This window comes from Emys orbicularis, chromosome 15 (genome assembly GCF_028017835.1).
Source record: "Emys orbicularis isolate rEmyOrb1 chromosome 15, rEmyOrb1.hap1, whole genome shotgun sequence".
Taxonomy (NCBI): Eukaryota; Metazoa; Chordata; order Testudines; family Emydidae; genus Emys; species Emys orbicularis.
In genome coordinates this window covers 17,225,626-17,239,134 of record NC_088697.1, presented here as the reverse complement: position 1 = coordinate 17,239,134, position 13,509 = coordinate 17,225,626, and the positions used below count along the sequence as shown (strand labels likewise).

Below are 13,509 nucleotides of genomic sequence, written 5' to 3'. Positions count from 1 at the left end.
TTATTCCTTGAATTCTTCAGTTACTAAGTGGGCTTGCTGGAGATGATGGACCCAGCTGTGCAAGTGTCTGGGGCTGTGTGTGGGGAGGCAATGGGCCAGGTTTTGCATGTCTGGTGCTGCGTGTGAACATAAGAACGTCCATACTGGGTCAGACCAAAGGTCAGATACTAGCCCAGTGTTCTGTCTTCCGACAGTGACCAATGCCAGGTGCCCCAGAGGGAATGAACAGAACAGGTTATCATCAAGAGATTCATCTCCTGTCGCCCATTCCCAGCTTCTGGCAAACAGAGGCTAGGGACACCATCCCAATCCATCTTGGCTAATGGCCATTGATGGACCTATTCTCCATGAATTTATCTAGTTCTTTTTTGAACCCTGTTATACTCTTGGCCTTCACAGCATCTTCTGGCAAGGAGTTCCACAGGTTGACTGTGCGTTGTGTGAAGAAATACTTCCTTTTGTTTGTTTTAAATCTGCCGCCTATCAATTTAATTTGGTGACCCCTAGTTCTTGTGTTATGAGAAGGGGTAAATAACACTTCCTTATTTACTTTCTTCACACCAGTCATGATTTTATAGACCTCAATCATATCCCCCCTTAGTCGTCTCTTTTCCAAGCTGAAAAGTCCCAGTCTTGTTAATCTCTCCTCATATGGAAGCTGTTCCATACCCCTAATCATTTTTGTTGCCCTTTTCTGAACCTTTTCCAATTCCAATATATCTTTTTTGAGATGGGGCGACCACATCTGCATGCAGTATTCAAGATATGGGCGTACTATGGATTTATATAGAGGCAATATGATATTTTCTGTCTTATTATCTAACCCTTTCTTGATGATTCCCCACACTTGGTGCACCTGCCATGGAGGTGTTTCTGGAGCAGGCCCGGTCCTTGCATTGTGTCAGGGTCGGGTGCAGCCTCACTGCTGAGTCCGTGTCTCAGTGTGGGGAACTGCACTGTGATCTCGCACTTCTGTACAGCCAGTTGCCTGTGCTGCCCACTGCCATGCTGGAGCCTCCACATTTATATGACAAATAAAATTTGCAGAATTTTAAAATATTATGCGCAGAATTTTAATTTTTTTGGCACAGAATGCCCTCAGGAGTAACAGTTGCAGACCATTATCTCTTACTCCAGGGGGTCCCATAGGCAGAGACTTGTCTTGGGACCTTCTTTTGTTTGTGTAAATCCTCCCGCCTGCACCTGGTCCCGACAGTAAAAGTAGATGCCTCCACAGTTGTCCCCTTTTCTTAGTGTTGATGGAGTGAGCCCGGAGACCTGCCTCGCCTCAGGCCACAAGTTTCACTTCCACAGTTTTGAAACCCAATTTTCTACATTTGACATCTCTGAAGCTATTTCCCATACAAACATCTTGCAATAATCATGACCATCAGCTAGTTCTTTGCCTTCGGTGAGACATTGAGAAGCTGGTCGGACGCAGGGGTAATATCATAGACCCATAGGGTTAGAAGGGACCACAAGGGTCATCTGGTCTAACCCCCTGCCAAGATGCAGGATTTGTTGTGTCTAAACCCATCCAAGGCAGACGGCTATCCAGCCTCCTTTTGACAACCTCCAATGAAGGAGCTTCCACGACCTCCCTAGGCGTCTGTTCCATTGTCCTACTCTGCTTACAGTTAGGGAGTTTTTCCTGAGATGTAATCTAAACCTGCTCTGTTATAGTTTGAATATACCTGCCTTGGCATGTCTGGAGTTAACGTGAGACCAGGCTAGTGGGACGAGGCTTTGCCCATCGTTCAAACCCTGAGAGAGTCAGAGCCAATAAAATTTTTATTAAAGTGAATGTTTAAAGTTAAATATACACAAGTTAAGAGGGAAGGTACTGTACATCTGGGGTCAGGCTTGAGTTATGAGGGATTTCAGGTATCGGTTGCAAGGGTGAAGAGATACATACATATCACATAACCGGCATAGACCCAGATTGGGTGTCAGTGGATAAGTGGGCTCAGGTACGCCACCCATGGAATGTATAAGGAGTCCAAGTCAGTATCGGTGTAGCGAATGAGTACATGGGTGGGGTGCGTCCCTTGGTCCGTCAGGGAAGGAAGTGGGCTATTTCCCTGGTCGGCGGTCTCGATTACTCAATGTGGTATTGACGGTCCTGTGATGTGTTCCGTATAAATGTCTCTGGACCACCTGATGGTGTCGGACACCATGAGCTGTCTCATGAGCCGGGCGTAGCGTCGACCGACTCCGCATGCTCTCAGAACCAGCTCATTGTGGGGGTCCCATGAGCCCAGGGCTCCCACGATCAGGGCATGTATCTGGACGTCTTAGCCCTGGGCTCTCAGGGTCTCGGCCAGCGTGCAATCCAAATAGGTCAAAATATCAGTTTTAAGCGGGGCAGTTAAACCCCAAACACTGGGATTGTTGCCCTCTCAGCCCTGCTGCAGCACTCCCGATGTGAGATCTCATGATTAGCTTGGCAATTCCCACTGCCCCTGCATCAGCTCATAGCCTCCAGGACGGGAGCCCAAATCCTTAAGCCCAACAGAGAGGCAAGAAATAAGAGCGATCCGGTGGGGCCACTGACTGGGCAGCAAAAGCAGAGCTGGGTTGTTGGGAAGAAAACTGCAGGAGACCCCAGCCGCTGCTTTGCATGAGCATTTATCAGGGAGGGTTATCACAGCCCCTCTGGGGAAGATGTGATTGGAGGATGAGCGGCAGATTGCTGCGTGGGGCTCTGACACCCATTCACAGGGTGGGCAGTGCTGAGCGATTGCTGTCTACTTGCCCTCAGAGTGTAGCTAGCCAAGGGGGCTTGTGTGCTGCAAAGGCTGGTAGCCAATCCATGGGCAGGCTCCAGTCCGAACTTCACAGGTGTCACTGCTGCATACCAGGGCACCAGGGACTTCACGGCAACGGGAGCTCCCGGGTCCTCTGGCTTCAAAAGCGCAGGCGTTACCAACATCAGCAGCAGCTCCAGCTCAGCTCAGCTCACTTCTCTTCTCTTTTCCCCATCTAGACAGTTATTACCATGGTTATAGCATCTAAGAGACTGTCGAACAAGGGGGATTTCTCTTTCCGGCTACAGGGAAAGGAAACAACCGCGGTTTATGTATGTATGGGGAGACACAGGCACGTGTCTGTATAGATTGTGTGTGTGATATGCATAGTTTCACGGTGGTAGAGGCCCTCCCCGACTCATGTCAATAATACCTGTGTCGGGGTCTCTTGTCTAGGGCCTGGAGAGCTGCCTCAGAAACATTTTTACTGCCATGTTCTCACCAGGACGACTATGCTGCACTGGGGCTAAGCCAGCAATCAGGGCCAATTTGAGACGATCTAGCCCTGGCAGCTGAGCCATCTGGTGACAGTCCCTTCCCTGGCTGCAAAGTTTTTGCCAGATAAAACTGAGCCAGCCCCAGCATCTGTGCTGAGATCGGGCTGTAAGCAGGGCCGGCTCCAGGGTTTTGGCCGCCCCAAGCAGCCAAACAAAAACAAACAAACAAACAAAAGCCGCGATCGCGATCTGCGGCGGCAATTCGGCGGGAGGTCCTTCGCTCCGAGCAGGAGTGAGGGACCGTCCGCCGAATTACTGCCGAACAGCTGGACGTGCCGCCCCCCTCCGAAGTGGCCGCCCCAAGCACCTGCTTGGTAAGCTGGTGCCTGGAGCCGGCCCTGGCTGTAAGGCACAATACAGCCCCCGAGAAGCAGTCCTGCGTGTGCAGATTCGGGCCCCTCAGCCCAGTGGGAGACAGAGAAAAGCACCGTTTTGATCTGGGCTTGGTCCTGTAGCACCAGGGGATGTGTGGAGCTGGTGGGTGGATAGCTGCAGAGCTGGGAGTACAGCTGAAGGCTTCCTGGCCCCCCCACTGCACTCCTGCAGCTCTTGTCCGTAGGAGGTTAGAGAGCAGCATGTCCCCAGGAGAGGGTCTTGCAGAAGTCCCATATCAGAGGGGTCTGTGTAGCTGGCATGAGGTGTGCAGTGTCCGAGACAGACCCCCTCCTTGGGAGCAGGAGACATGGGCGGGGGGTGAGCACAGCGCAGGGCCACAGAGGCGATTAATGGATCCGAGGGAGGAGGCCCCAGAAGACACTGAGGACGCTGGTATTCTCTGGCCTCCAGAGACGCTGCTGAGAGTGTCTGATTGGAGTGTCTGCACTAGAGGAGGGTGTTGGGTAATGAAGCGTGAAGCTGTTTGAGGTCAGTGGGGCTGGGAGGGGGTGTCTCTCAGAGGAGTTGGGGGGAGGGAGTGGGGCTGGCTCCAGATAGCATTAAGGTGGGTCAGATGGCTGCCTGGCCTTTCACAGACAGAAGGTGACTCCCTGGCAGGACAGAGGGATTGGCGGGGGAGGATGCTGGGACGTGTGCCCGGGAGGGCCCCTGTTTTGGCACAAGAACTATAAAAGCCTGTAGGCTGGTGATGGCAGGGCTGGCATCGGACAGTGGCCACCTGTTGGCCGGGCATAGCTGTGATGTCGTGGCAAGGAGTCACCCAGGTGGGCTGCTTCTCCTTCCTCAGCACTAGCCAGGGCTCATGGCTCTCTGTGACGGATCTGAGCCCAGCCAGGGGAAGCCACAAATCCATCAGTGAAACAGCCTGCGGGGGAGTCGGGGGGGGGTAAGGAGACAGACTCAATTTAACACTTCATTAAGGATACAGCAGCCATTGATCTCGATTATCAGGGTTACTGCCAGCTAATTGCATCTTTCTGTATTTATTCATTATAGTGGGAGAAAGGAGAGCCGGGCTCAGCCCTTCTGCTATATTTAGAAAAGCTCCAGCAGAGAAATAATTACTGAGCAGAACCTCCACTGGCGCTGGGCGAGCCATTGCCGCTTTCTCTGAGCAAGGGGTCTCCCTTCCGGGGCAGGGACTCTGCCCTTGCTCCCCTGCCTACCGCGGCCCGGGAGGTTAGACCCCGTGCAGCTGGGCATGTGCTGGTTGCGGTTAGGGGTAGTGGAGAACGCTCAGTTGTCCGAAGAGCAGACGGACCCTTTGTTTTGCGCCCTTGCTGTGTTCCTGGGTGTGAGACTCTTGGAAAGCAGCCAGCCTGGGAACGCTCCTGGATTAGGTACATAAATACTTAATAAGCAATAGACCCGTGTTTTATTGCTCATTACTGGCAGGATTATTTGAGTGTATTACCCTTGAATACAAATATTTATGGTGTATCGCTCCCGCGAAGTTAAATGGCTTATTGAGAAGCTATTCACATCTGGAAAGTGCTGCGTCTCCATTCAGCCACCGGGAGCTTCTAGGGACCTGGCAACTCTGCGTTCCCTTGGCACCCCGGGGCTCACCTCAGCAAGTTCGCAGATGACACTAAGCTAGGGGGAGTGGTAGATACGCTGGAGGGTAGGGATAGGGTCCAGAGTGACCTAGACACATTGGAGGATTGGGCCAAAAGAAATCTGATGAGGTTCAACAAGGACAAGTGCAGAGTCCTGCCCTTAGGACGGAAGAATCCCATGGACCGCTACAGGCTGGGGTGTGACGGGCTCAGCAGCAGTTCTGCAGAAGAGGCCCTGGGTATTACAGTGGACGAGAAGTGGATATGAGGCAGCAGTGTGCCCTTGTTGCCAAGAAGGCTAAAGGCATATTGGGCTATATTAGTAGGAGCATTGCCCGCAGATCGAGGGAAGTCATTATTCCCCTCTATTCGGCATTGGTGAGGCCACACCTGATATTGTGTCCAGTTTTGGTCCCCCCACTACAGAAGGGATGTGGACAAATTGGAGAGAGTCCAGTGAAGGGCAACAAAAATGATTAGGGGGCTGGGTCACATGACTTATGAGGAGAGGCTGAGGGAACTGGGGTTATTTAGTCTGCAGAAGAGAAGAGTGAGGAGGGATTTGATAGCAGCCTTCAGCTACCTGAAGGGGGGTTCCAAAGAGGATGGATCTCGGCTGTTCTCAGTGGTGGCAGATGACAGAACAAGGAGCAATGGTCTCAAGTTGCAGTGGGGGAGTTCTAGGTTGGATATTAAGAAACACTATTTCACTAGGAGGGTGGTGAAGCACTGGAATGGGTTCCCTAGGGAGGTGGTGGAATCTCCATCCTTAGAGGTTTTTAAGGTCAGGCTTGACAAAGCCCTGGCTGGGATGATTTAGTTGGGGATTGGTCCTGCTTTGAGCAGGGGGTTGGACTACAGGGCCGGCTCCAGGGTTTTGGCCGCCCCAAGCAGCCAAAAAAAAATAAAATAAAATAAAAAAACGCGATCGCGATCTGCGGCGGCAATTCGGCGGAAGGTCCTTCGCTCCGAGCGGGAGTGAGGGACCGTCCGCCGAATTGCCGCCGAATAGCTGGACCTGCCGCCCCTCTCCGGAGTGGCTGCCCCAAGCACCTGCTTGCCAAGCTGGTGCCTGGAGCCGGCCCTGTTGGACCTGATGACCTCCTGAGGTCCCTTCCAACCCTGATATTCTATGATTCTATGATCCAGCAGAGGGGATACAGAGAGGAGTTCTGCACGGCTTGGGCAATCGCCCTGGCCCTGGCAGAAACTGACCTCGCCTCTGTGCTTGGCTGGGTTTGCCCTGAGAGCCGGGATTGGACACGCCTGTCCTTTGCCTTATCAGCACCACACCCATCTGACTGGCACGGAGAATCCCTTAGAAAACCAGTGCCACTGTCAGACATGCCCAGGCCTCCCCGTTTACAGGGAAGGGACCTGCTGACTTCTCGAGTCCAGGCTCTGCTATCACAGGCAGCCCTGACATCCAATCCTGGTCATGAACTGACCCAGCTCCAGCTGAAGCCCAGCCACCTTTTTCGCCCCCATTGCTCCTTTTCGGAGGCGGTTCCAGAACCTCTCTCCTCTGACGGCAAGAAACCAGCTTCTAATTTCCAGCCTAGATTATTCCTGGCCAGTTTATCCCCATTAGTTCTTGTGCCCTTTCATGTCCGTTAGCTCTTCTCCCTCTCTGGTGTGTCCCCGCCTGCCCCATGTCTTCACCCAGAGCAATCCGATCCCTTCGCAGCCTGCGTTTGCTAAGCTAACCCAGCCCCGCTCTTTCAGTCTCCTCGTGCAGGATCGGCTCCCCATTCCCGGAGCACCCAAAGAGCCTTCCCTGCTCTGCTCCCTTTGGATTCCAGCTGGGACTGCAGCGCCCCTTTGCACACCCAAGTAGTTACCAGGGCTTTTTCTAGGCCCTTTAGAAGTTGGCTCCCACTTCCTGAAATGTCAGTGTCTGATGATGCCCAGGACCTGTCCTGCTTGGGTCAGAGGCCCTGATACCGACGGGAGGCCTTGTGCTTTATACACCACGCACTCATCATGTCGAGGAGAGTCTCAGCCTCCCAGTCAGTATTCCTCTGTCCAGGATGCCAGTTTGCATTGTCCCAGGCGGGGAGAGCTAAGAGCACTGCCCTGCTTTGCTGGGAAAGCCCCATTGCTCCCCTGCCCTGGGGGGCACTCTGAAAGGGTGTGACCGTGCCACACCTCTGCAAATGGCCAGGACTTTTTGTGGGCTCCTCTCCCACCCCGTGCAGCTGACGGGCATCCAGCTCTCCTGTGAATTCCCCCCCCCCCCCCGCCGTCCTCATGTGCGCCAAGGTAGCATCCCACGCCACAGAGCCGTGATGCTGCATCCCCAGGCGGCATTGGCCACAAAGTCACAGCCCAGGGACAGGCCAATGAGGGCTGCTGGTGCCTGGGAGTCACGTGTCCCAGTGCGGAACCCCTGGTTGGCTCAGGGCATATGAGACCCCTGTGTGCGCATTCATCGGCAGTCTGGTGTGTGTGTTGACTCTTGGGCTGCTGGAGTGCTGGGGACCCTCGCAGAGTCTACCCCCAGGCTGTGCAGGCCCAGCCCATCCATGCAGGTCAGGGTCTCCCCATCCCGCAGATGTCCTGTACCCAGGGGACACAGTGTCAGGGCGTGGGGGAGTAGCCAAGGCCACTGTCACTTCATTCAGAAAACACAGCCATGGCGCGCTCTGCCTGACAGCCCTGGCCTTGCCGGGGGCTTGGGGGAGCCCTGGGAACCCTTCGCCCCAGGCCGATGAACCTGGCTGGTGTGCTGTCCACAGGGACCTCCGCTCTGCTCCCCCGAGCTCTGGTTCTCCCTGTACAGAGCAGCTGGTCTGTGGGCTCCGGGCCCCGCTCTAGCCATGGCGCAAGACCCAGTCTCAGCTCGGGGAGCACGGGGCCAGCCTGAGTCTGGGGGTGTCACCACGGGAGACGCAGCCCCTTGGCCGCAGCGGAAGCTCAGGATGTGCCAGGGCCTGTCCCCAGCAGCCACCAGTACAAAGAAAGCAGAAGTGGCTTCAGACACCCGCCGTCCATTGGAGCCACCCCAAACGGCTGCAGCGAGCTCTCGGGGCATTGGCCTTCCCAGACTAGCCCCCTTGTTGGTCGAGCTTTGTATGAAAATCCCAATGGTGCCCCCAGCTGAGTCTCCGGGGGCCAAATGGCTGGATGCGCTGGGGTGATGCTTTGTCCCCCAGCTCCCTGGGGCATCCCCTCTGGCTGAGGCCACCCTGTGGTGTCCTTTGTGCCTCTGAGTGCTAATCGGCTCCTGCATGAGTCCCCAGGGTGAGCGGCCGGCTCGCAAACGTGGCTAATGAATTGTTGTTCTTGCTGCAGTGGCAGCGCAGGTGCCTTTGACAAGCAAAGGAGCAGTAAACGGCCCCACAGCCAGTTGTGCATTAAAGGCCTGACACTTCTCCGTAATGGTTAGAAAACGCTGGGTTATTCTGGCCAACGCTGGGTGATTGGAGAGCTGCCCGGAGCAGGACAATGAGTGCTGCTGCAGCACGGTAATTGGTGGATTCTCTGTAACTGGAAGTCTTTAAATCCCGATTTGAGGGCGTCAGTAACTCAGCCAGAGGCGAGGGATGTATTCCAGCAGTGGGTGGGCGAGGCTCTGTGGCCTGCGATGTGCAGGAGGTCAGAGATAATTCAGAGATGCTGGGGGGTGGGCAGGAGGGCTGGGGCACATGCAGGACTCTTCTGCCTTGTCCGCTTCGGCAAGTTGTGTGTGTTGAGCAGGAGCAGTGACCTGGGGGAGCTCTGAGTCCCCGGAGTTCTGGCTGGAGCCTCTGGCCAGGGGCACAGTGGGGACGAGCTGGGGTTTCTGACGGCTTTGGAGTGAGTGAGAGTCCTGGAGAATAGCCACTGCACTGCACTCCTTCCCCCGGCCTGGCCCACCGCTGCGGGTGTCGGAAATCCCCACAGAGAGCTGCAGCCAGGAAAGGGGACAGCTGCTCCATTCTGTATCCCCTGCATCCTCCGTCCCCTTCACTGTGAGCCCCCGTCCATCTACTCCTCCCCCCCAGTGCCCCTCAACACACAGAACTGCCCACCTGGCTGCCACAGCTCCACCCCTCCTCTCCGACCCTCTCCCCCTGCCCACCCCTCTCCCCAATCTCAGCCTGTCCCTGTGACTCTCCGCAGATTGGGGGGATGGAGTCACAGTGCCGGGACCCCCACCCCCAGCACCTTCCTCCCTGCCGCCCACGAGTGATCCTTTGCGGGGGTGACACGGGGTCTAGATGTGCATCCAGGTGCCCTGTTCTGCTGGGCCCTACCGGTGTATGAGTCCGACTGCAGGCTGCTTATTTGAGGCTAATGTTCCAAACCAAGAAGAAGGGTGCCCGTAGGCTGGGGCAGGCGAGGGTGAGGCACAGGGGGCATGGAGCTGCCGGGTCCTGCCACTCTTGGTGCTGAGGCCAAGCAGGAGAGGAAAACAGGCTGATCTGGGGCAAACACCCCAAAGCGCCGTGTGCCCCTCAAGTCAGCGCTAGGGTCATGTGCCGGGAGGAGTGGGAAGGGACGCAGCGCAGTGCGGAGGGCTGTGGTGGAGCTTCCTGAGGGCAGTGATCAGTGCAGCGAGTTGGGTGGTTCTGTGGGCACAGCCTGGCTGGTAGCTCTCCGGACCCCCAGGGCCTTGCCCGGCTCAGCAGCTCTTGCCCTGGCCCTGCAGCGTTGGGTAGGGTTGCCAACTTTCTAATCGCACAAAACTGAACACCCTTGCCCCGCATCTTCTCTGAGGCCCTGTCCTCACTCACTCCATTCCCCCTCCGTCTCTCGCTCTCCCCCACCCTCACTCACTCTCATTGGGCTGGGGCAGCAGGTGGGGGTGTGGGCTCTGGGGTTGGGGCAGAAATTAGGGGTTCAGGGTGCAGGAGGCGGCTCCAGGCTGGGGCAGAGGGTTGGGACATGGAAGGGGCTGCGGTTTCCAGCTGGGGGGGTGGGCTCTGTGGTGGGGCCGGGGATGAGGGGTTTGGGGTGCAGGAGGGGGCTCCAGGCTGGGGCAGGGGGTTGGGGTGTGGGAAGGGGTGTGGGCTCCGACTGGGGGTGTGGGCTGTGGGGTGGGGCTGGGGATGAGAGATTTGGGGTGCAGGAGGGGGTTCTGACCTGGGGCGGGGTGCGGAAGGGGGTTCCGACCTAGACCAGGGGGTTCGGACTCCAGCTGGGCGGTGCTTACCTCAGACGGCTCCCGATTGGCGGCGCAGTGGGGCTAAGGCAGGCTCCCTGCTTGCCCTGGCTCTCCGCATCTCTTGGAAGCAGCCAGCATGTCTGGCCCCTAGGCAGAGGCGTGGCCAGGCGGCTCTGCATGGTGTGTGCTGTCTGCGCCTGCAGGCGGCACTGCCCCTGCAGCTCCCATTGGCCACGGTTCCAGGCCAATGGGAGCCATGGAGCTGGTGCTCAGGGCAGAGGCAGCGTGCAAATCTTCCCTGATTGCACCTGCGCCTAGGAACCACAGGGACATGTCGCTTCCGGGAGGTGCACAGAGGCAGGGCAGGTAAGTAGCTTGCCTTAACCCTGCTGCGCCACTGACCTGACTTTTAACAGCCTGGTCAACAGTGCTGACCAGAGCCGCCTGGGTCCCTTTTCGACCAGGCGTTCCGGTCGAAAACCGGACGGCTGGCGACCCTAGTTTTGGGCCTGGGGCTGCAGAGCACAGCCAGCGACTGACCAGGGCTGCATGGGGCCCCTGTGTACTGAGCATTGTCGACCAAGTAGTTCTCGCTGTCCATTCCAAGTGCACTGGCTGGGCCAGACTGGACAAGCTGGCTGCTCCATTGAACATATATCTTGACTTTAGCAAAGCTTTTGATATGGTTTCCCACGGTATTCTTGCCAGCAAGTTAAAGAAGCATGGGCTGGATGAATGGACTATAAGGTGGATAGAAAGCTGGCTAGATCGTCAGGCTCAACGGGTAGTGATCAACGGCTCCATGTCGAGTTGGCAGCCGGTATCAAGCGGAGTGCCCCAGGGGTCGGTCCTGGGGCCGGTTTTCTTCAACATCTTTATTAATGCTGGATGATGGGATGAATTGCACCCTCACCAAGTTCGCAGATGACACTTAGCTGGGGGGAGAGATAGATACAGGGCCGTCCTTACCCATATGCAAAGTATGCAGCTGCTCCACCTCTTCCCCAGGGCCCCTGCCCCTGCTCTGCCCCAGCCCCACCCCTTCCCCAAAGCCCCCTCCCCTGCTCCACCCCCGGCCCACCTCTTCCTGCCCCTGCTCTGCCCCAGCCTCGTCCCCACTCCACCCCTTCCCCTGAGGACTGCAGCAGGGGTCGGGCCTGCCCTGTACTCATCGGGCAGCGGTAAGTGGAGTGACCCGGCCCCAGCATGCTCTGCGCCGCTGGCTCCCAGCCGCGCTGCCACTGAGTGCTGGGGGGCGGTTCCCCTCTGCCCCCCAAGTCCCAAGGCTGGGAGCCAGGGGAGCAGAGCAGAGCGGGCTGGGGCCAGGTCACTCCACTTCCCGCCACCCCGTGAGTGTGTGGTCAGGCCTGCCCTGTCATCACCGGGCAACAGGAAGTGGAGCAACCCGGCCCCAACCCGCTCCGCTCCACTGGCTCGTGCTGGGGGGCGGTTTCCCCCTTGTCCCCAAGCCTGTTCCTGCCCCCCCACGGAGGCCTGAGAAGCCCCCCCCCCCGTGGGGGGGCTGTGTAGGGCACCAAAATGGCTAGGGACAGCCCTGGGTAGATACGCTAGAGGGTAGGGATAGGGTTCAGAGTGACCTAGACAAATTAGAGGATTGGGCCAAAAGAAATCTGATGCGGTTCAACAAGGACAAGAGCAGAGTCCTGCACTTAGGACGGAAGAATCCCATGCACTGCTACAGGCTGGGGACCGAGTGGCTAAGCAGCAGTTCTGCAGAAAAGGACCTGGGGGTTACAGTGGACGAGAAGCTGGATATGAGTCAGCAGTGTGCCCTTGTTGCCAAGAAGGCCAACGGCATATTGGGCTGCATTAGTAAGAGCATTGCCAGCGGATCGAGGGAAGTGATTATTCCCCTCTATTTGGCACTGGTGAGGCCACACCTGGAGTACTGTGTCCAGTTTTGGTCCCCACACTATAGAAGGGATGTGGACAAATTGGAGAGAGTCCAGCGGAGGGCAACGAAAATGATTAGGGGGCTGGGGCACATGACTTACGAGGAGAGGCTGAGGGAACTGGGGTTATTTAGTCTGCAGAAGAGAAGAGTGAGGGGGGATTTGATAGCTGCTTTCAACTACCTGAAGGGGATTCCAAAGAGGATGGAGCTCGGCTGCTCTCAGTGGTGGCAGAGGACAGAACAAGGAGCAATGGTCTCAAGTTGCAGTGGGGGAGGTCTAGGTTGGATATTAGGAAACACTATTTCACTAGGAGGGTGGTGAAGCACTGGAATGCGTTACCTAGGGAGGTGGTGGAATCTCCATCCATAGAGGTTTTTGAGGCCCAGCTTGACAAAGCCCTGGCTGGGGTGGTTTAGTTGGGGATTGGTCCTGCTTTGAGCAGGGGGTTGGACTAGATGACCTCCTGAGGTCCCTTCCAACCCTAATAGTCTATGATTTTATGATTCTAACAGCCCCCATCCCAGACTGCACCTGAGGCTTCAGGCAGTCAGAGTGTCCCCAGCTTGCTCTGGGCACTTGTGTGGAGGTGGTGCTTCCCTCCAGACCCAGTGGGGGAATCAGCCCTCACCCGCAACAGGACATTTCCTGCCCCTCCTGACTCCCGTGGAAGGCTCCGGGCCTGGGAACCCAGCCATGGGGTTTGACTCCCCCTCTTGCGGCGTTCGCTCCCCGGCTGGCTGTGCCTTGTATGAGGAGACTGCCCCTGCTCGCCGCAGGTCACACCCGCAGATTTGAGCATGCTGGCAAAGCGAGCCAGGCCGCGCGCCTCCTGCTGGGCTTGGGATTGGACACACCGGCCACGGGGACATGGCTTCCCGCAGGGCTGTTTCCACACTGGGCTCTCTGTTCCCACGGGCACTGGCTGGTGACAGGACAGCGAGGCGGGTGCAGAGGAGGGTGGGGGAGGCGGAGCACACATGGCCATGGTTGTTTCTGGAGGGCACCTGCAGCTGTCTGCCCCTGCGCTGCCTGTGTGGCACCTTGCCGGGCCCTTGGCTCACGCGCTCATGGTTCCCTTTGCAGTTCTACGCGATGACTTCCGGCAGGCCCCCAGCGACGTGGTGGTGGCAGCAGGCGAGCCGGCTGTGATGGAGTGCATCCCGCCCCGGGGGCACCCCGAGCCCACCATCTCCTGGAAGAAGAACAGCATCCGCATCAGCGATAAAGACGAGCGCATCACGGTGA

General features: G+C 57.0%; 1 protein-coding gene across 1 annotated transcript in view; it reads left to right on the top strand.

The window, feature by feature from the left end:
* Window positions 1-13,509, top strand: part of ROBO3 (roundabout guidance receptor 3) — a 113,826-nt gene that overhangs the window by 41,728 nt on the left and 58,589 nt on the right. Inside the window, exon 2 of the mRNA XM_065417042.1 lies at window positions 13,348-13,505. Coding sequence (XP_065273114.1) covers window positions 13,348-13,505 — 158 coding nt within the window. The remainder of the gene's footprint in view (window positions 1-13,347; window positions 13,506-13,509) is intronic.